Here is a 20,492-nt window from a genome sequence, read left to right as displayed (position 1 = left end):
TTCTTCATCAATATGAAACATTTACAATTTTTTTTTTCTAATGAAATTTCTTTTTTTATTATAACCAGAATTTTTCTTATTTCCTAGTTTCCATCAAACTAGCTTATATCTTCTATTTTTCTTTTTTTGTTTTCTATAAGTTTTTGGACGTATTGATTTACATCTAAATTTCCATCCATTTTCTAGAATTTTTGTACAATGTTTATTACTTAATTTACGCTTAACTTGTTTAGAAGCTTTACTTTGTAAACAATAACTAATTATTCTTGCTTTTGCAAAATTAATTCTATTTCATATAGAATCTATAGTTTCTGAATCCACATCAGATATTTTACTTTGTTTTTCTAAATAAGAATCGTATTTAAATCTCATCTCATGGTGGTAATAATTTATGGAAATATAATTTTTCCAAAAATCTATATTTTCATTACATAACTAGACAAACTATCTTGATTTTTTTATTAGTATAGCTACAAAATTATGTTTTTAGAATATAAGTTAACCCTTTTAATACATCTTTAAGAGTTTGGATCTAGCTAATCAACTGCCAATTTTTGTTCTTTTCCTTTTTTTGATTCTCCCCATCTTCTTAGTAATTGTAAACATTTTCCTTGAAATAGTCCAACAAAATAATTAAAATTTTTTTTTGACCAAGTGTTGTTGTTAATAACTATAGCCATAGACTCTGCCCGATCAACTGTGGTTTTTTATAGTCTACCATAAAAATATTAGTTAGATCTAACTACATTCCTCCATGAGCAATGTTTCTTTTATTTAGATCATCTATCCTATGTGTGAGACAAATTGAGTAGATAATTCTCTTAAATTTTCAGATTTTATTTTATTAGCAACTATTTTTAGTTTGATTACCAAAAATTCTAATTATATTTTCAACTTGTTCATATCATCTTCATAAGCTACTAACCTAAACTTGTTCATAAGCTACTAACCTAAACTATAGCTGACATCAAGACAATGAAGCACAAACCACAAAAGATTAATTCCAGTTGTTAAAATCCATTTCCTTGTTAGTATCTTTTGAAGGTACATTGGCGATTGCAAATGCCAACGGTAGCGTTTGCCACATTCTCTCTAACAAACAGTCACAAAATTAACTGAAAAGCAATACAACTTATGCTACAATTGCTACTTCGAATCGGTGTTCAGTGCTGGGATTTTCTATGTGGCTCATGACCTTTCAATTTTTAAAAATTACCCTTGTTAGCCACATATCTGGCTCCTCAAAGAGGGTTATGTTTATCGGGTATGACCGTGCGTGATCCCATTTTCATCATCACGCTAAAATCTGATCAACATCGGTAAATCATATCATTGAGACTCAAACATATATCATGCATGAACAAATAAATGGAAATTTAGATGGTGAGTGAAAGACAAGATTTTGGGGTTTCCGGCAATAGAAAACAACCTAGGGGAAAAAAATAAAAATAGAAAAAGATAAAAAAGGCAAAACAACAAATTGAAAATTTGTGTATATCCACCCCTGGTCTAAAGTACTGCTCGGTGACAAGCTTATCTCAAATCAAGCAAGGGGCTAACTCATCGACCAAGTGCAAATATGCCTCGAACTAGAAAACAGCAGACTAAACACCTAGCTCTTATTCCATGCAGAAATTTGAAATTCTATTTAACTATAGGATTCATAAGGATGTCCCATACCATAAGACTTCATATTAGTACAAGTTATAAACTTGTGGTAGAAAAAGATGACAGGATAAATAGTAATAATCTAGTCAAAGAAGTGCACTGCAGTTCAACAGGCGATTTTAAGGAAGCTAGTTGCAGACCAAATCTTAACATTAACTACAAACAAACAACTTCAAGAGCATGTGCAAGGTCTTCAACTGGATTTATAGTTTCATTCCACAAAAGAAGGGAAACAGGTGGATGAGAAGCCAACGATGGATATCACAGATACCACAAAATCCTTTATGATCAAAAGATTGACATTCATCCAGCATGTAAGGAAAATATAGCATGAGTTGAGAGATTATGAAGTTAGGAAAATCAACAAAACAGAATTTGCCCTAAAATTTCAGAAAGTCCGGAGTAAAACTAAGTTTCAACCTTGGGACTTACCACTCGCACAGGAATAAATGTGTTCTACTGAGTTTAAATGATACAGACTTTGCTTCATTAACTATCAAAACTGCTTCCTCTTGTTTCTAAAAAGTTTGTCCCTTTTTGCATACACATAAGAGAGTGCAAGGAAACCAACTGCGGAAAATGATAATGCAGCCCACGGGAATGGTGGGTCCTTGAAACAAACAAGTGATGCTTCAATTTCTTGTGATGAAGTGTATACGAGATCGTGAATTGCATAAAGATCGTGATCTGAAGACTTTATGTAATAGAATGCCATCTCGAAGTCAAAATGTGACAAAGCAGAAACTGCTTTATCCAGCTTGTACCGGAACAAGTGCCACCTCTGTATGAACTCAACATGCTGCTTCTGTTTAAGGAGATTTCTAACCCCACCATGTGCATCAATAGATTCAAGAACATCAATAGCACTTGTTAAACTGTAATTCAATGATGTCAAGAGAAAATTTCTCCGAGCTGCATCCTTCTGCACAAAAGACAATGACATAACCTCTGAAAATGGTCCAAAAGGTGTCTGACCAACAGTCCATGTATAATCCACAAGTGTACTGTTATGTGTAGGGCTCCATAACAAATGAGTAGGCGACACTCCCCACATACTCTGTAAAATTGAACCAACAAGCGGCCTCTGCAGCTCCCTTGTACGAGTGAAAACATGACGACCATTACAACTGTAATCACTCACAGTTTGAGCAGTCCTTGTCCTAACAGCGATAACCATATCTCTAAATGCAATAGACTGATGATACCGATCCAGCAACAAAATGGTATGATAATCCAAATCAAACACATAAACAGGAAGTACCCTACTACCAAATTCCTCCTCGGGCAAGCCTGCGACCCTCCTAAACTCCTCTGCCGAATCAGACAATATCTGATGCAAACGTTTCGAATCCAAATACTCGCTCACAATCAAAGTGTAGTTATCAAACAGAAACCTCGAAGTAAAGGAATTGATCGACCTAGAAACCGCAAAAGAACAAATCGAACACTCCTCGTAGTTAACACTATACCTTTTGAACTCTAAACTCTGATTGCCAAACAACAACTCACCATCATTTGCCTCATTACGGAAGGATTTTTCAATCTCATTCCAATCCAAACCACTTGAATCCACATTTTCAGATGCGTGAATATGGATAAGCTCAACAGTTAAAGTATTCTCGAAATGAACGGGAATTCTCAAAGGAGGAACAACAAGTACCTGATAAGCACTGTATATCAAAGAAGCCAAGTCGGCAAGCAAGGTTTTTTCGGATTTGGGTCTTCCATGTGCGGCTGCCAAAGGGTGAAACTCGCCTCTCGGGAGTACCCCATCACCAGATAAAGCCGGCCCATAGTCAACGGGACCAGCCCCGAGATCAATCCAAAGATACCTTTTGTTGCCAGTCCAAAGGGTCCCTAAACAATTGGTGTAGCCTGCGGAAGACTCGGAATGAGAGTAAGAGTAGGCATAAGGTTGCTTGGGGGTAACACCCAGATTGAGAATATAAACGTAAACGGAATTATCGGTTTTCTCGGAGTCAAAATGGCGGGAAATGATGGAGTCGACGGTGGAATAGGGGATGGAAAGGAGAGGTGAACGGAGGGAGGAAGGGGTAGAGGAAAGGGCGGAGGAAAGAGCGGTGGAAAGGGTAGAGGAAAGAGAGGAGGGAGAAAGAGAAACGTCGAGATGGAGGGAGTGGCCGATGGAAAGAGAATGATGGGAAGAAGAAGAAGAGATGAGGTGAAAGTGAGAGGAAGTGACGGAGGATTGGAGGAAAGAAGTGAGCAGAGAAAGGGAGGAAGAAGAGAAATTGAGGCCAACGAGGCGGATATGGAGAGGGATTGGGACGGAAAGTGAAAGAAGGGAGGAGATCAACGAAGGGATATGTAGAGGGGCAGCGGAGGAGGAAGAGAGGAATTTCTTGAGGGAAGAAGGAAGGGACTGAAAGGGGTCGTTTGTCGATTTCGGGTCGATGCGGGACTGTTGGGTTAGAAAGGAGTCCAGTCCAGGGATCGGTGCAGCGGAACTGTGGAGGTTTGTGGTGGCGGAGAGGAGGAGGAGGAGGAGGAAGACAGCGGTCGGCATCTTCATTTGGGGCCTCAAAAGTTTGTTGACTGCTTAAGTGGTTATATGTTGAAAAATCATATTAGATCTTTCAAAGATCCAGAGAAGGGGAAAGTATGTTCCGATTACAGACTTTAGCCTGCTACTGCTTTGATCTATCTACCGATACGCGTAAATAAGATTTTTGTGTTTTCAATCTTATTTTAGGTCTAATTAAAAATAATCTCAATTTAATTTATTTATTCTTTCATATCAAAATCCAACACTATTCATGTTGTTTTGAGTTATGCCGCTATAGCCTAAGATATTTTGGAAATTTTATGTTACTATTAGCTCGATTCAAATCATTTGTAATTATAGCTTGTATTAAAAAGAGCACATATGATAATAATTAATGTTCAAAATAAGTTTAGATTTTATTCAAGTCTAGATGTTTTTTTAAATTATTAGTTTAATCCTATTTGTAATGATTATAATTTTTCTTTCTTTCTTTTTTTTTCGATAATTTTCACTTTGGTTTTATTTATGGGATAATGGTAAAAAAACAAACAGAAACATAACGATGAAAAAACACGCGGCAACATCTCCTAAGCCTATTAAAAGTAAAGCTAAAACTAAAAAGTCAGTAAAACAACTCAGAAAAATCCAAATCAAACAAGCTAACACAAGTTAAAACCCTAAATCGAACAGTAAAAAACAATCGGCCATAATCTTCCATTCCGACCAAAATGATGAACCTCCCCGCTTAACTCACCGAAGTTATTGTAATAGGAAGGGAGATGGAGGGAACCCTTTTCCCAAGTCATAAAAACCTTAATCCTAGCACCAATCAGAGCATTCAATCCTCATGGTGGGTCGAGTTAACGCTAATCTTTCGCTACCACTTCCCAAACCTCTGAAGGAACATACTCCACCCAGAACCGATCAATGGACCCCTTCCAACCCAAAGTTGCCGTTGCATGCATAGCAGTATTACATCCTCGAGGTGCGAATTTGAAACAACAGAACTTAAATCTTTTCAATAGAGCTTTCACATCCCAAGTAATAGGTCTTAGAGCTGAGTAATCTTCAACATTTGATTGTAATTTCAAATTTATAGTCTTCGGATCACTCTCCAAGATGATTCTCCAGAAACTCATTTCTTGGGCAAATTGCAGTCCATGCAGGACCACTATTGCCTTCGCCACACAAATCGTATGTGTAACACCTCGTAACCCTTATCCATCGCCGGAACTGGGTTACGGAGCATTACTAAACTTTTCAGATCAAATAAAAATATTTTATAATCATCTAACATACACATCATAATTTAATCATATTGTCCCTCTTTTGAGCCATCGAGGCCCAAAATATGTGTTAGAAACAAATTGGGACTAAATCGGGTACTCCGAAAATTTTTTGCTAAATTTCAAAAATTTTCATAGGTGCAGGGGACACATGCCCATGTGGCCAAGGGACACGCACGTGTGGCCATTAGGCATGCACGTGCCTTAGGTCGTGTCTGACCCCGTGTAACTTTTTGACTTAGGTCACACGACCAACCACACGCCCGTGTGCTAAGCCGTGTGGTCAATTTATTTTTCAAAAATTTGGTGCAGGTTTCACACGGCTAGGGCACATGCCCGTGTGCTAGGCCGTGTATCTCACACAGCTAAGACCCACACCCGTGTCTCTACTTGTATGAAAATACCTGAGCATTCTGTTTTAAAAATTTTAAGTTGCAGGGGACACACGGCCAAATCACACTCTCATGTGTTAGTCGTGTGTCTTATACGGTCTAGCCACACGCTCGCGTGTTTCGCCGTGTAGACTCTGAACTTTAAACATCAAGTTTACCTTTCCCTAAAACCTTGAACATCAAGCAACTCAAAACCAATTGTTCTAACACTTAAAAACACAATCAAATACCTTTAAAACATGTCTAAATAATCAACCTAATGACCTAACCAATGTACCCTCATAGATACTTCACATATATTATCAAAACAATCCAATAAAACTTCATTCAAGCCAATTCTAAAATCATGCCAATTTCAACCCAAATTTGTCTATAACATACTCACTTATGCATCGACCTAAACATTTCATATTAAACCTCAACATAACACATATATTTATGTATATACGTAACCAATATCATCTTATAACATCATTTACATTCACTTCTCAAAATGACAAGCATAAGACATCCTAGGTACATGCCGACACAAAAAGAAACATACATCACCACGTTTTAAGTTCGGGATTGTTGTGGATGTTGAATCGACGATCAACTTTAAGTACCTAACTTGGGCAAGGAAAACAAACCATACGCTGAGCATGAACTCAATGGTATTTCTATAATCCGAATAATTTAAAAATAAGAAGTTACAATATTTATACATTTAATCTCACCATAACAAAGATCATTCAAATAATTAATTTCATAAACACATCATTCATGACATTTCCAATTCTCATCACTTGTTATTTCAAATAGCTTTCTCAATATGATACACAATTCATTTTCATTTCACATTCAATGTTTTTCAATACCAATCATAACATTTTTTCCATTATTTTCTCCTATTAACATAACTCGGACTCTGACAGATACATGGATCCAACCAAAACATACCAATTTGGCACCCAGTGCCTCATCGGATAATTCAAAGAAATAAGTTAACACCCAATGTCTCATCGGCTATGCCGAAGTAAATTGGTACCCAGTACCTCATCGAATTTATTCGAAGTAATAAGTTGACACCGAGTGTCTCATCAACTCAAAATCAAAGTATTTCTAAACTCTTCCAATCCTATTGTATGCCATCTATATCCGACTCAACCCAATACAGTTAATAGGGTTTCAATTTCATTTTACAAATACCACAATCATCCAACATTCAAATATCATAGTTCACATACTTTCAATTCAATATCATAATGCTAATTACTTACCTTATTCACTTGCCACAATCATTAAATAAAAAATACAACAATTAATAATGAGATTCAGATTATAGAAATGCAAACCAGAATTTCCGAGCTACTCCTCGATGACTTTATCTTTTCCTTTCTTAGCCGAGGTTTCTGGCACAACGTTAGCTACGGAATTGAAACAATTGGAATTTCATCAATACAATACAATTTCACATTGAATATTTCAATTTTTATTCAACTTTTGCGTAAATTTCAATTTAGTCCTTAAACCGAGACTAACTCTATTTCTTCACAACTAATTTCATATTATCATTCAATTTTCACTTTAGACTAAATTTAACTCTCTAATTTCACTTAAATTCCTAAATTTTGATTTTTTTTCTCAATTTAGTCCTTATTACTCAAAACTTATAATTTATTTTACAATTCAATCCCTTTTTCATTTCTAACTTAAAATTCTATCAACTTGGTCTCAAACAGTCAAATTATTCAAAATGAACAACATCTACAAATTCAATATTTTCTAAAATTTCAACATAAGTTATGTAATATTTAATACTAGGATTTTAAAAACATAAAAATTACAAGAAAATGAACTAAATTGACTTACCAATTAAACTTTGAACTTGAAACCCTAATTTTACTCCTTTTCTTTTTTTTTCTTTCTCCCTTTTTCCTTCTATTTCGTTTCTTACTTTGTTTCTTTATTTCTTTTTCTATTCTTTTATTTACTTTATATTCTAATTATAATAATAATAATATAATGATATACTGATATAATAATATTTATTTAAATAATAAGTAAATATATAATATAATTTAATATATGAATTTTATTTTGACACATTTTTTCATCTACACCGTCCACTTGTTAATTAAGGTTTAATTATTTATTTAGTCCTTTTACTTTTTTTAATCTATAATTAAACTTTCATCCTTTATTCAATTTAATCCTAATACCTAATTACTCTTAATTTAAGTAAATTCACCTAATCAAAACCTAATTAACCACACAACTAAATTCATAAATATTTTTAATAAATATTTACGAATCTGTTTTACAAAAATGGAGACCCGAAAACACTTTTTTGATTACCCGTTACTATCAGTTCGTTACAGTATGAGCCCAGGTATGGACACGATAACCTGATCCCATTATTTTTCCCATATCATCCCAAATAACAAACCCTGAACTGACTTGAATTCTTAGTCCGAAGTAACCCGTATCCACATTTACCTTAACCCACAACGGCGGGGAAGGGGACCAATGGGCTAACAAAGCTGGAGGAGAGTGCCTCAAAACAGAACTCAGCCTCTAATATTCTTGTAATTACAACAATTTCATTTATACTTTGTGAAATCCTTGCATGGAGGTATTTATTTCGTGCATACCATAACGCCCAAACTGTAATTGAAGCAATTTCTTTATTATATGTGGTTAAATGCTAAAAAATCCAACACAACCAGTCTAGGAAACTTGCCTCGACCACCACTTCAGGCCACTAAAAACTCAATTTCCCCAAATTTGCTTTGCAAAAAAGCAGTCACGATTAGCATGAGTGGTAGATTCAGCTTCCTGCTGACAACATGGACATAACTGGCTTGCTGTAATTCTTTTACAGTATAAAATTTCCATAGTTGGAACATAATCTTTAACAAACTTCCAAAGAAAATTTTTTATCTTCAACACACAATTTAAATGCCATAATTTCTTGTAAAGAAAGTGCTCAATCATACTCATAGAGCACGATTGTAATAAAGCTCTATATCCATTGCGCACTAAATATTCACCGGTATGCTCGCCAAGCCAAATATGCTTATCATTCTGTTATTATTTGATGATGGGATGCTCATAATAACATCTGCTTTATCTTCTTTGAAAAGATATCTAATTAAGCTAGTATTCAAACAGTTCAATTCTTGTAAAATTAAGTCACTAACTCGATCTACCCTGCTACCTGCTTTGTTGTGACCTTCAACATTTCCTTACCCGAAAACCAGTAATCTTCCCAAATTGACACCAAGTGGCTTGAACCAATCCTCCATTTTAGCCCCGACTTCAACAGACCTTTTGCGCTCCAAATACTCCTCCAAGTTATAGAAGGGTTTGAACTTAAATTTGACTCAAAAAAGCTCGTGTCTGGGTAATACTTCATACAAATCAATCTAGCCGAGAGAGAGCCAGGGTTATCAAGAAACCTCCATCCTTGTTACGCCAATAGTGCAATGTCGAACTTTGCCAAATCCCGAAAACCTATCCTCCCATCCTCTTTCAAATAACAGTATCTTCCAGGAACACCAATGCATTCATTTCCTTCCTCCAAATTTCTGCCACCAAAAAAGGGCCATCATCGATTCTAACTCCCTGCAAAAGGAATTAGGTAGCAAAAAATTTGACATGGAAAACATTGGGATTTCTTGTAATATTATCTTAATGAGAACTTTGCGACCTCTTATTGATAAAATTTTTGAACCCCATCTATTTAATCGACCCATACATTTCTCCTTTAGCCTCCTAAAAGCTTTCCTTTTATTCCTATCAATAATCTACGGGAAACCAAGATCCTTCTCAGGGTTGTTAATAGAATGCACCCCTAACGTTTAACACACCTCTATTCTTTAGGTTTGGGACACATTCGCACTAAAGAAAGACATAGATTTATCAAAGTTGACCAATTCTCCCAAACTATTTGTATACTTCTCCAACACCCTTTTCAAAGTATTCACCCCTTCTAACGACGCCTTACTAAAGATCATATTGTCATCAGCAAACAGTAAGTGAGCGACTATAGGAGCATACCGATTAATGCAAAGTCCCTTTAAGTGACCATGCATGGCTGTCATTCGTAATAACGCTGATAAACCCTCACTGCAGATAAGAAATAAATATGGGCTAAGAGGATCCCCTTGTCGCAGCCCACGACTCGGATGGAAAGACTCCCTCACTTCACCATTAAGCACAACCGAGTACTGGACCAACTCCACACAATGCATCACCTTTTTGACCCACAAATTCAAGAAACCTATCTTCCTGAGCATCCGCTTTAAGAAACCCACTCAACTCTATCGTAAGTTTTGCTCATATCTAACTTTAAAAGTAAAAGACTCCAATCTTCCATTCTTCTTGTGCTTTAAGTAGTGTAATGTCTCATATGCCGCTAGAATATTGTCTAATATAATCCTTCCAGGCACAAAAGCACTTTAAGCCTTGTCAACACAATAATGAATCACAGACTGAAATCTATTCATAATCATTTTACAGATAATGTTATAGAAAATATTATACAAGCTTATTGGTTTGAATTGAGTCAAGTTTTGTGGGTTACTAACCTTGGGAATCAGAACAATTAGGGTACCATTTATCTCTGCTATGTCATGTTCACCATCTAAAACTTTTATACAATATTCAGCCACCTTCGTTCCCACAATGTGCCAAAATATTCAATAAAACACTACATCAAGTCTATCCTCCCTCAATGTCTTTAGCGGACTCATGGATTTAATTGCGTCACTAACATCCATAGCGATAAGTCCGGCAACAAATTCTCATTCATATTTGACGAAATGCAAATCTCAAGAGAAAAGAGAAGTAAAATAGCTATTGGAAATGTTTAGCAAATCCAAATTAGCTTCATACAAGATGCATCAATCATCTCTTAGATTTGTCATATGATTTCTCCTTGTCCGACGTGAAGTAAAATTATAAAAATAGGTAGTATTTTTGATAAAGGATGAGAAGGATGAACGCGAAAGCGGATCGTAAAGTTTGTCAAAGTCTTGGATTTGACTTAGGGCTCTAGACGTTCAGAAAGAAACTTGGATTTTTGACACAACCTGAAACGAAATTAAATCCAAGTTAGATAAAATAATTAAAACAAATAATAAATCAAAGATTAAGAAAGTGAATAAAGAAGATAAATGGAAAGATAGAACGTGGCGTGTAGAAGTCCTAAGAAGCCTTGGAAACACGAAGAATCCACAACCCCTTTAAGCGGCTCTAATTTCCCCTCCAAGATAAAAACCTTGGCAAGAAAAAGTTTGAAGATGATCCCCACAATCTAAAAAGATTGTTAAAACACTTCTAAAAGAAACTCAATAGAAATTCTTGAAAAGAAAAATTCAGAGAAAATTTATTAACTCAAAAGAGAAATAAAATAATAATGAATTGTCTGTTTTGTATACAATGCGAAGGCCTATATATAGGCTAGCTAAATAAAACTCCTAAGTATGCTAGAACTCTAATTTAATCTAAACAAGAAGTAGTTTTAAATTAAACTTTCTTGTTAACATAAAATTCCTAAATAACTTTAAATACTTAATAATTATCAAAAATTCGGAATAAAACAATAATAAAATAATAAGGGCTGATAAATAAAATATTGGGCTCATATATAATAAAAATTAAGTCTAAAACCCAAACTCAATATGATTTAAACTCAAATTAAAAGCCTGAAACTCGTAATTCCCGTCATAATCCAGTTCAGAAATTCTGCTCGTGCAGTCTTCACTAAAACGGTCATAACTTGAGCTCCTGAACTCAAAATCGAGTGATTCAAAATGCGTTTCGAAGTTAAGAGATAGATCTTCAAACGCCATAAGACATCTCAACCCAAAAATTCCAGGATCCCACAAGCTGATTTCCCAAGCCTGAAAATTGACAATTTTGATTATTGAAATCTAATAAATTTCACCCTATCTGTGCATGTATCAATTTCTATCTCCATTTTTCAGCCAGTTGGCCTTCACTCGTTGTTCCCAATAAACCTCCTTATCAACCTCTAAATTTAATGATAATTTCACATCGACAGTCTCCCCCAATACCTTATCTGTAGGATAGGACTTGTTTAACTTCTGGAGTCTATTTTGCAATTCATGTCTTGTTATAGATCAAGTTTTCCGTAGCATGTTCAACCATTTATCAAGCCCAGCTCCTACCTCTCTTAACTATTTCGGAACCCCACCAATAGTGAAATCTCAAAGCCATCGCACCTCATTTTCACAGGACTCTTCCATAATCCAAGCAGCTTCAAACTTAAAATGCGAGACCCAGTTGTTACTCCTCATTGTATCCGTAGCTAACAACAAATGACAGTGATCAAGAAAAGAATGGACCAAATGGTCTAGACAATAATTCAGACCCTCCATTCATCATTTGCTACAACTCTATCAATCTGCTCTCGAATATTACTTCTTTCGAAATGCCCCCTCTCCCACGTGAACCACTGACCCCGATAACCGAAATTTGACATAGAGCAGTCCTCTAACACTGTCCAAAAATTCCTCATCTATCTATCTTGACAGGGCAAGCCACCCTTTTTTTCAGTTGAGTATACAATCTCATTGAATCTCCTATTATTATCCAAGGAACATTCGGTAAATCATTCAACTGTCTCAATAAATTCCACAATTCCTCTTGAAATCTCTCCTTAGGTGTCCCATAAAAACCTGTACATCATATAATATTAACATTATATTTATATAAAATTAATTAATAATTAAATTATAAGTAAAATAGTAAATAATTTCTGCTTATATTTTATTTAAGGTCCTTAAACATTGCATTTATTCTTGTTTTATTTAAATTATTTTATTACTCACGAATACGTGTGGAGATTATGTATTTAGAACATAGAAGTGTATTTGAAAATAACATGCAATAAGTAATAAAACATATGATTTATAGATTTGAGATTTTACTAATGCAATTGTCATGCCTTCAAATCCCTCTATGTGTATTTTTATTATTTTTTTAATAAAAAATAATAAAATATCCTTGAATAATATAATTTATTATAATTACAAAAGGATATTTCTATAATTTTTCAAATGAGTTGGTGCTCGGTTGACTCGGGAGACCAACTCAGTTAGGTGCTTAAAATAATAGTATAGATATTTCATATAGTAAAAGATGAAAATACTATTATATTAATATTCAATCATTGATTAAAAAAAGGTAAACTACACTCATGGTCACTGAACTATTAGTAGGTTTACATTTTGATTACTCAACTTCAAAAATTTACAAAATGATATTAAATTAATCGAAACTCTAAAGTTATAAAAGTTATTGCCGACGTAACCAAAGTGTAAACTTTCATATAGTTTAGCAACAATTTTATAATTTTTGAAGTTGAATAATTAAAGTGAAAACTTAGAATGTGGGCTTTTTAAGATTAACCGAGACACTGAGCATACAGAGATTTTAGATTTGCAATAACTGACAGAATATTTTTAAGTTACTGAATTGGGCTTAAATACTTTTATGTTTGATTTTACTCTCTCTTTTTTAAATAATATTTGATTAACTCGTGGAATTAATTTTTTATAATATATATTATTTATTTTTAAAAACTATTAGACATTTTGGAAATTAAATTTTTTACTTAAATATCAAATATTTACCTCATCACACTCCTAAAAGAACCCAACTATTATATTATTGAAGTACAATTTTAATAATTACATGAACTTAATTAAATTTAAATTATTTAAATTAACTAATTTGAGTAATTTAATTTTCATTTCATTTAACTTGTTCAATTTTTTTGAACCAACTTAATAACTAATCCTCTACACTTAGTAAGTCCATTAAAAGGAAAATACTGATCACGAATTTTAAAACTATTTCATTCTTAATGTGAGGATCGAACTCTTGACCACTAATTAATTTATTCAATTTTAAACTTGATTTAGTACTTTTTGCCTTTAGAATATTAATAAAAAGTGTCCATTAGAGCATATCAACGAAGAAATGCCTCGAGTTTCTTTTTAATTTCATAAAACTCCATATACATATGCCCCAATAAAGCATCTCACTGTTAACCTTATAATCATCTGCATAAACCAATGTTATGTTTAAAGAAGAGAGATGCAAGGCAATCATTCATTAGATCCATCTGAATCACTATATGTTTGTGTACCCCAAAATTTCCAAACATCCGCTTCTTGCTCATCATCATTGCATTTTGAAGAAGTCGGACGAACTGCACCAGAGAAATCCCGGAAACTGACAAGTCCCTGACTTTCACCATAACTAGTGGTAGCGATTCTGCACGCATTCACAGCCATGGCCGAACATCCGATATTGGTATTTCCGAGCTCCGGACGATTACAAAGCAAAGAGTTTGTTTGTTTGCCAGTGTCAATCTCCCAAGCATTAACTAAGTTATCTCCCAGCCCTCCAGTAACTATTTTATATGGATCCATATGTAATAGTGTCACTGAACCTATGTGACCATCCAACTCTGTAACCGCTTTCGGTTTTGATGCCTCTTGGCTTCTTCTGATATCCCAAAGCAATGCTCTGTGAATCCAGTGTAGGATTTCGAGTATTAGTTTCAAAACCGGAGATAAAACAACCTTAAGTTCGTATTAAAATCGGCTTTCAACAAATGGAAAACGAAAATCAGGAAAAAAAAATTATTTAGCATGAATAGAAGTCAACATAACGATCCATTTTCCGGTAAAAGTACCATTGAGGCCCCAGTAGTTACTCAAAAAATGAACAAATTAAACCTTGTACGTTAAACTAAAGAGCAAATTAGTCATTTCTATTAAAAAAATTCATCCATTTGAACTGTTTAAAACTAATGTGGCTGTTGGAATAACCAAACGGTGATATGTGACGTGCCACATGTACATCATGCTAACATAAATGACCAGTTTTTAATAGTAAAAATAGATGGAATTTTCAACGGAATGACTAGTTTGCTCTTTGATCTAACTTACAGGAACTAATTGACCCATTTTTTTGAATAGAGGGGGCAAAATGCAATCTAACTCCTAGTATAAGGGCTTCCATGGTACTTTTACCTCCATTTTCCTTTTTAAAATGGATCTCACAATGCCTACATGCAAAATCTTTTACCTAAAATGTCGGCTAGGCATTATCTCGATAAAGTGTAAAAACAATCTCATTCATACTTTCTTTACCTACCAAACAATCATACCATGACAAACGGAAAACTAAAGGGAAGGATTCATAACAAGGAAAAAGGTCTTACTTGCCAAATCCACCGGTACAAATTAAAGATTTGGAGGGCATAATTGCAAAAGAGTACAGTTTTGGTTGGCATATTGCTACAGTGTTAACCTTTCGCATTGTCCTCAAATCAACTACCACAACAGAGGAACCAGCTGCAATGTAGAGCAATGCTTCATCGCATTTCATGTCCACAGGTGCACCCGGCAAGGAAGTCATTCCCACGCAACAAGAAGAACGAACAGCTGATGATGTATTTGTATCCCAAACTCTCACCTATGAACCCCAAAATGGTCAGGTAGTACATAACTGCTGAAAAATATACGAGTACAAACATGAAAGTAAAACTCGGGTGGTATTAAAAGTGAATGCTCAAGAAGAAAGCCAAACAAGATACCTTAGAATCCCTTGACATAGTCACCAAAAGGGAAGGTTTGTGCCTGGAAAATGATAGGCAAAATCAACTATTGATTATAACTAAAGAAAATATAATCAAATGTGAAGAATATAAAGCTCAGACTTCGATGACTTTCTTCCTTAATTGAAAAAGGGATAAAAAGACCAAGTATTCTTGAAGAAACAGATTCATACCCTGCAACTGACATCAATGAAACAGGTTTCTGATGCCCATAAAGTGTAGCCTTTAAAGCTTGTTGGCCACGTTTTCCACTAGAGCTAAGGGACCAGAGGCGAACAGTGCCATCTTCCCCACCACTTGCGAACACTTTGACACCCCCAGCACCTAATAATTTATCTGACAAGGTGGAAACAGCACCATTATGACCTCTAAAGCACCGATGACAAGCACCCTACAAACAAAGCATGCAACCAGGACATTCAACAACAACAGAGGCTAAGAAAGATAGCTTACATCCTATTCATAATACAAGCACAAAAGAAATAATAAATTGATGATAATGAACAACCAAGACAACGCCCTTCTACTTAAAGTAATGCAAGGAATAAATTGAGGTTACTAATACAGCTCTGTCAAAATGGAGAAAAGCAAGGGAATGCTCAGGATAATACCTTCCACCATAGACGAATTGAGTGGTCACAGCTTGAGGTTACCAGAACGTTTTCTTCTCTTTGTATCTCACTTCGAACTAAAGAAGTTTCATTAAGTGGAAACAATCTGCAGAGCAATTACACAAGGCATATTAAAGGGAACTCAAGCTTTTGCATACGAGCATAACCATTTCCGATGCCTAGTGTAAATAAGTAAGCCTAACTTGAAAATAAAAACATCACCAAGTACATCGACAGATTACAACCAAGAACACCATGCTCTCTATCATAAAGACAATGCCGCTTATTCTACAAGGATATCCATCAAATATTGCTCACCTCATGCATGTAATTCTTGCATTATGATCACTCATCCTAACAAGCGAGCCACCGCTCAAGAAGCTGTCGGTTTTCATCATTCTTATGATAGAACCCTTGGCAAACAAACTTAAGTAAGCTTTGCAATGATGCTCAAATGTAAAGCATCATATAATCAAAAACCACGACAACAAAAACTAAATGGCCATACTTGAGAAAAGATAATATCATTCTTATCAAGAAGTATATTATCAAAATGCCTTGCTTCAGTATATAAATCGAGGACGAAAGGATCAGAAAATTTAAACTGATGCAACGCCGTACGCCAATCCAAATACGCCTGCCTCACTCCTGATGAAGAGCTGGATAGCATTTCTAGCGGCCAACGCAGGCTAATTCAATCAAAAACATAAATTATGAATATTAAATCGAAAATTATTTAAAAATAAGAGAAAATGAAATTCGAGCCTGCAAATAATTTATTCATATTCATCTATTTTTAAATTACAATCGAAAATTTTCTTTTCTGAAAGCGAATCATATAAACATTTTCCAGAGGAAAAAAAAAAACCTGAAGCGGTGGAGCCAGATGGAGTCGGAGTAAGCGATTTTCTTGAGAAATTTGGAGGTCATGGCGAGGTTTGAAAGGTCCTGTAGGCTGAGGTAGGTGGCGCAAAGAGCCAATGAATCTTCGTCCAAATCGGTGATTTTTGTTTTCGCCGCCTCTGTCGTTGCCGTTTGCGGCTGTGAAGCTGGTGGCTCCGCCATTTTTTCGAATTTTGGAGAAAAGTAGATTTTTTTTTTGGCCAGAAAATAAGTAGAATTTATGGCCCTTTCAACTTCAGAGTAAGGTTGTTCTGTAATGGCAAAAACCATATAACCATCAAAATGTTAATTTTCAAGAACCCATAAGCGACAATAGAAAGCTCTAATAAGAAATGTTTTCAGAATCGACCGGTGATTGAACCGGTTAGAGGTTCGACCGGTTCAACCGGTTCGCCCTCAACAATTGCAATTGCACCAGGACTACCAACTCTGCTCAGTTTCCAAGTTTTATATTATTATTTAATAAAAAGTCATTATACTTTTCATTTTCAGATTTCTTTTCCTATGTCCTTCAATTCTTCTTCATATTTTGTTTCTGTTTTATCGTTTAGCCTTTGGTTCAAAGCTCAAAGGTTTAAAACAAAATAACAGTGGATGATGGCACCGGCAAGCCAACAACCACCGATCTGAAGCAGGCGAAGGCGAGCAAGAGGAGAGGCGAATAGAGGGCTGAATTTTGACTGCAGAGGAACTGTCGGCAATGGCCTTACGCATGGGTGTGGGGTGTGGGGGGTGGGGTGTTTGGGTCATGGCCAGGTTTAGGTTTTTTTCTCCATTTGTTTATGAAAATGGTTTCGAAAATGATTTTGCAAAATAATAATAATTTTCTCGTCAGAAGCCTTTATAATCTTGGTAAATTTGAAATATACTCTATATACTTTTATTTTTGGGTTAATTCTATTTTTTAGAGATCAAAATTTAAAATATTTTATTAAATTAATATTCATTATAACGTTATTTTTTAGTTATATGAATTATGAGTATTTTTTATTTAAAAATGTGACATCAACAAAATTAATAAAAAATTTTAACAATGTTAACAATTAGATTTTGTTTTCAAATTTGGAAAGTAAGGGATCTAAGTTATTAAACATAATTAAATTTTAAATTTGTGAATAATACATAGATTTAAAACATATTTTAACCTTTATATTATAACAATTTATTATTAATATATTTATAATTGTAATAATTATTTATTATTAAAATATTGAAATTGAATATTATTAAGAAACATATTATTTAAAATTATTATTTTTAAAATTTATTAATTAAAATAATTTATTAAAATAATAAATTACATTAATAATTGATTATATGAGTAGATATTAATAATTAAATATGTATGTTAAATAATATTAAAAATTATAGTATTTTATTAATTTTAAATATTTTTAAAAATAAAAATAAAAACTACTAATAATATAATAATATTAAGTTTGACTTAAATTAATTTTATATAAAAATAAAACCACATATAAATTAATTCTTTTCTAGAAAATGGCTTATAATTTTCAAAGCTTACTTTCTGTTGATTAAGTTATTTTTCGTGAAACAAATATAATAAAATTTATTTTTTAAAAGTTATTTATAGTGAAATAAATTAAACCTTAATTTTTGTTTTGTTTTTTTAAATATTTTTATAATTTTTCTGTTCGGTTGAATACTTTATTAAGAAATGGCCTTTTGTATTGTTGGGCCAATTGGGCCAATCGGTTTTTCCTATGTGTGTGATTATTGGTTTTTTTATTAGTGTTTGGGTTAATTATTTAATTGATTTTCGATTCAACTAATCGGTTTGGTCTAAATTCGAAACATTAGTAATAGGTTGAATTTATTGCACTTTAATGTAGTTTTATAGAAAATATAAAAAATTATTTAAAATTCTTAAAAATCTAATTCTTAATAACTTTTAAAAATAATTTTTCTAATTTTTTATAATCATTTAATAATTATTTAAGAAATTATTCCAAAATAAATTTAAGATAATTATTTCTCTAAGTTCATTTTTGCCTGAATAGTCATTTGTCTAGGTTAATTTTGAATGTAATTTTTAATAAATTTTAAAAAAAATATTAAAAATTTAATAATTTCTTATAATTCTTAATAATTTGAAAATAATTTTATTTAATTTTAAAACTTTTAAATTTGTTTAAGGATTGCCACGTTAGCATGAGGTGCACATGGCACTCCACATATCATTTTCTAATAGCTCTGCTAGTCATGTTAACATTTAACAGTAGAAATTGGTAGAATTTTAAATAGAAGGACTAATTTGTTATTTAATCTAATGTATATGGGCTGATTTGCTTATTTTTTAGTAGATGTTCAAACATACAATCCGACTCTTAGTATAGGGACCTCCATGATACTTCTACTACATTGGATTTTATGTTTTATTTTTCAAATAAAAAAATAATACTGCCTTAAATATTACCTTCTATGTTATCGTTTAATGCTAATTTTTAACAGAATGATTATTTTCTTTTTCTAATGTACATGGGCTAATTTTTCCAATTTTTTAATATAAGAGGCAAATTACAATTTAATTCATAATACAAGGACCTCTATAGTACTTTTACCGTAAAAATATGTTATATTATCGTGGAGGATTTTTTTAAAAATATTTTTATATAAAATAAATAAAAATAATTCATGATAAAATTTGAACATAAAATATTACGATTTTTAAGTCTTCAATTTTATCCAAATCTAAAGTTTTTATATAAATTTTAATAAATATATTTTTACATAATTTTTTATACACATCATAGATGTTTCATAATCTAATTTTTTTAAATGTTTAACTGAATTAGCGTCGCCGGTCAAATCTCAACTTAGTAGAAAAATTACCAAAAAAACTATTATTTTAAAAAATAATAATTAATATTACCATGATTGTGTTTTTATCTTTTTATATTTTCATAAAAATCTAAAAAAATACATATAAGATAGAATTTGAACCCAAAAGACCATAACTTTTGAAGTCTCAAATTTATCATTCCAATTAAAGTCTCAATTGTTTCTATATCAATTTTTTATAAATATATTTGTTAATTTTTTTTTTCATCCACACATTAAGTGTGCCAAAATACATTATAAATGATTCTAGAAAATTTCAAGTACTTTTTCTTTATTGAACAGAAATATAAGATAGAATTTGAACCCAAAAGACCATAACTTTTGAAGTCTCAAATTTATCATTCCAATTAAAGTCTCAATTGTTTCTATATCAATTTTTTATAAATATATTTGTTAATTTTTTTTTCATCCACACATTAAGTGTGCCAAAATACATTATAAATGATTCTAGAAAATTTCAAGTACTTTTTCTTTATTGAACAGAAATTTTCTAAGTATGAATAATAAATTATTAATATTTTGATACATTGATAAAAATTATTTATATGAAATTTTCTAACTTCACAAGTTAGAATAAATGAAATTCCACCTCCCATGTATTTGCTAATATTTTATTATATATAA

The 20,492-nt window shown here is 32.9% G+C and overlaps 2 protein-coding genes across 3 annotated transcripts; both read right to left on the bottom strand.

Annotated features, from left to right (window-relative positions):
• Positions 1-1,936: 1,936 nt before the first annotated feature.
• On the bottom strand, positions 1,937-4,380 carry LOC107892368 (uncharacterized). Its single transcript, XM_016817436.2, has one exon. The coding sequence runs from the start codon at positions 4,199-4,201 to the stop codon at positions 2,165-2,167; it is 2,037 nt and encodes a 678-aa protein (XP_016672925.1). The 5' UTR covers positions 4,202-4,380; the 3' UTR covers positions 1,937-2,164.
• A 9,455-nt stretch (positions 4,381-13,835) lies between these two features.
• Positions 13,836-17,824, bottom strand: LOC107892367 (uncharacterized WD repeat-containing protein alr3466). Of its 2 annotated transcripts, XM_041077478.1 has the most exons (9): positions 17,486-17,761; positions 16,972-17,257; positions 16,612-16,792; positions 16,422-16,516; positions 16,104-16,209; positions 15,666-15,883; positions 15,472-15,514; positions 15,097-15,350; positions 13,836-14,396 (listed from the first exon to the last, which is right to left on the bottom strand). In XM_041077478.1, the coding sequence occupies exons 1-9, from the start codon at positions 17,490-17,492 to the stop codon at positions 13,973-13,975; spliced, it is 1,614 nt and encodes a 537-aa protein (XP_040933412.1). In that variant the 5' UTR covers positions 17,493-17,761; the 3' UTR covers positions 13,836-13,972. The 2 variants fall into 2 exon arrangements, with proteins under 2 accessions (XP_040933412.1, XP_016672924.1); XM_016817435.2 differs by having other exon boundaries at positions 16,972-17,824.
• Positions 17,825-20,492: the final 2,668 nt, after the last annotated feature.

This window comes from Gossypium hirsutum, chromosome A09 (genome assembly GCF_007990345.1).
Source record: "Gossypium hirsutum isolate 1008001.06 chromosome A09, Gossypium_hirsutum_v2.1, whole genome shotgun sequence".
NCBI lineage: Eukaryota > Viridiplantae > Streptophyta > Magnoliopsida > Malvales > Malvaceae > Gossypium > Gossypium hirsutum.
This window is presented reverse-complemented; position numbering and strand designations above follow the sequence as displayed.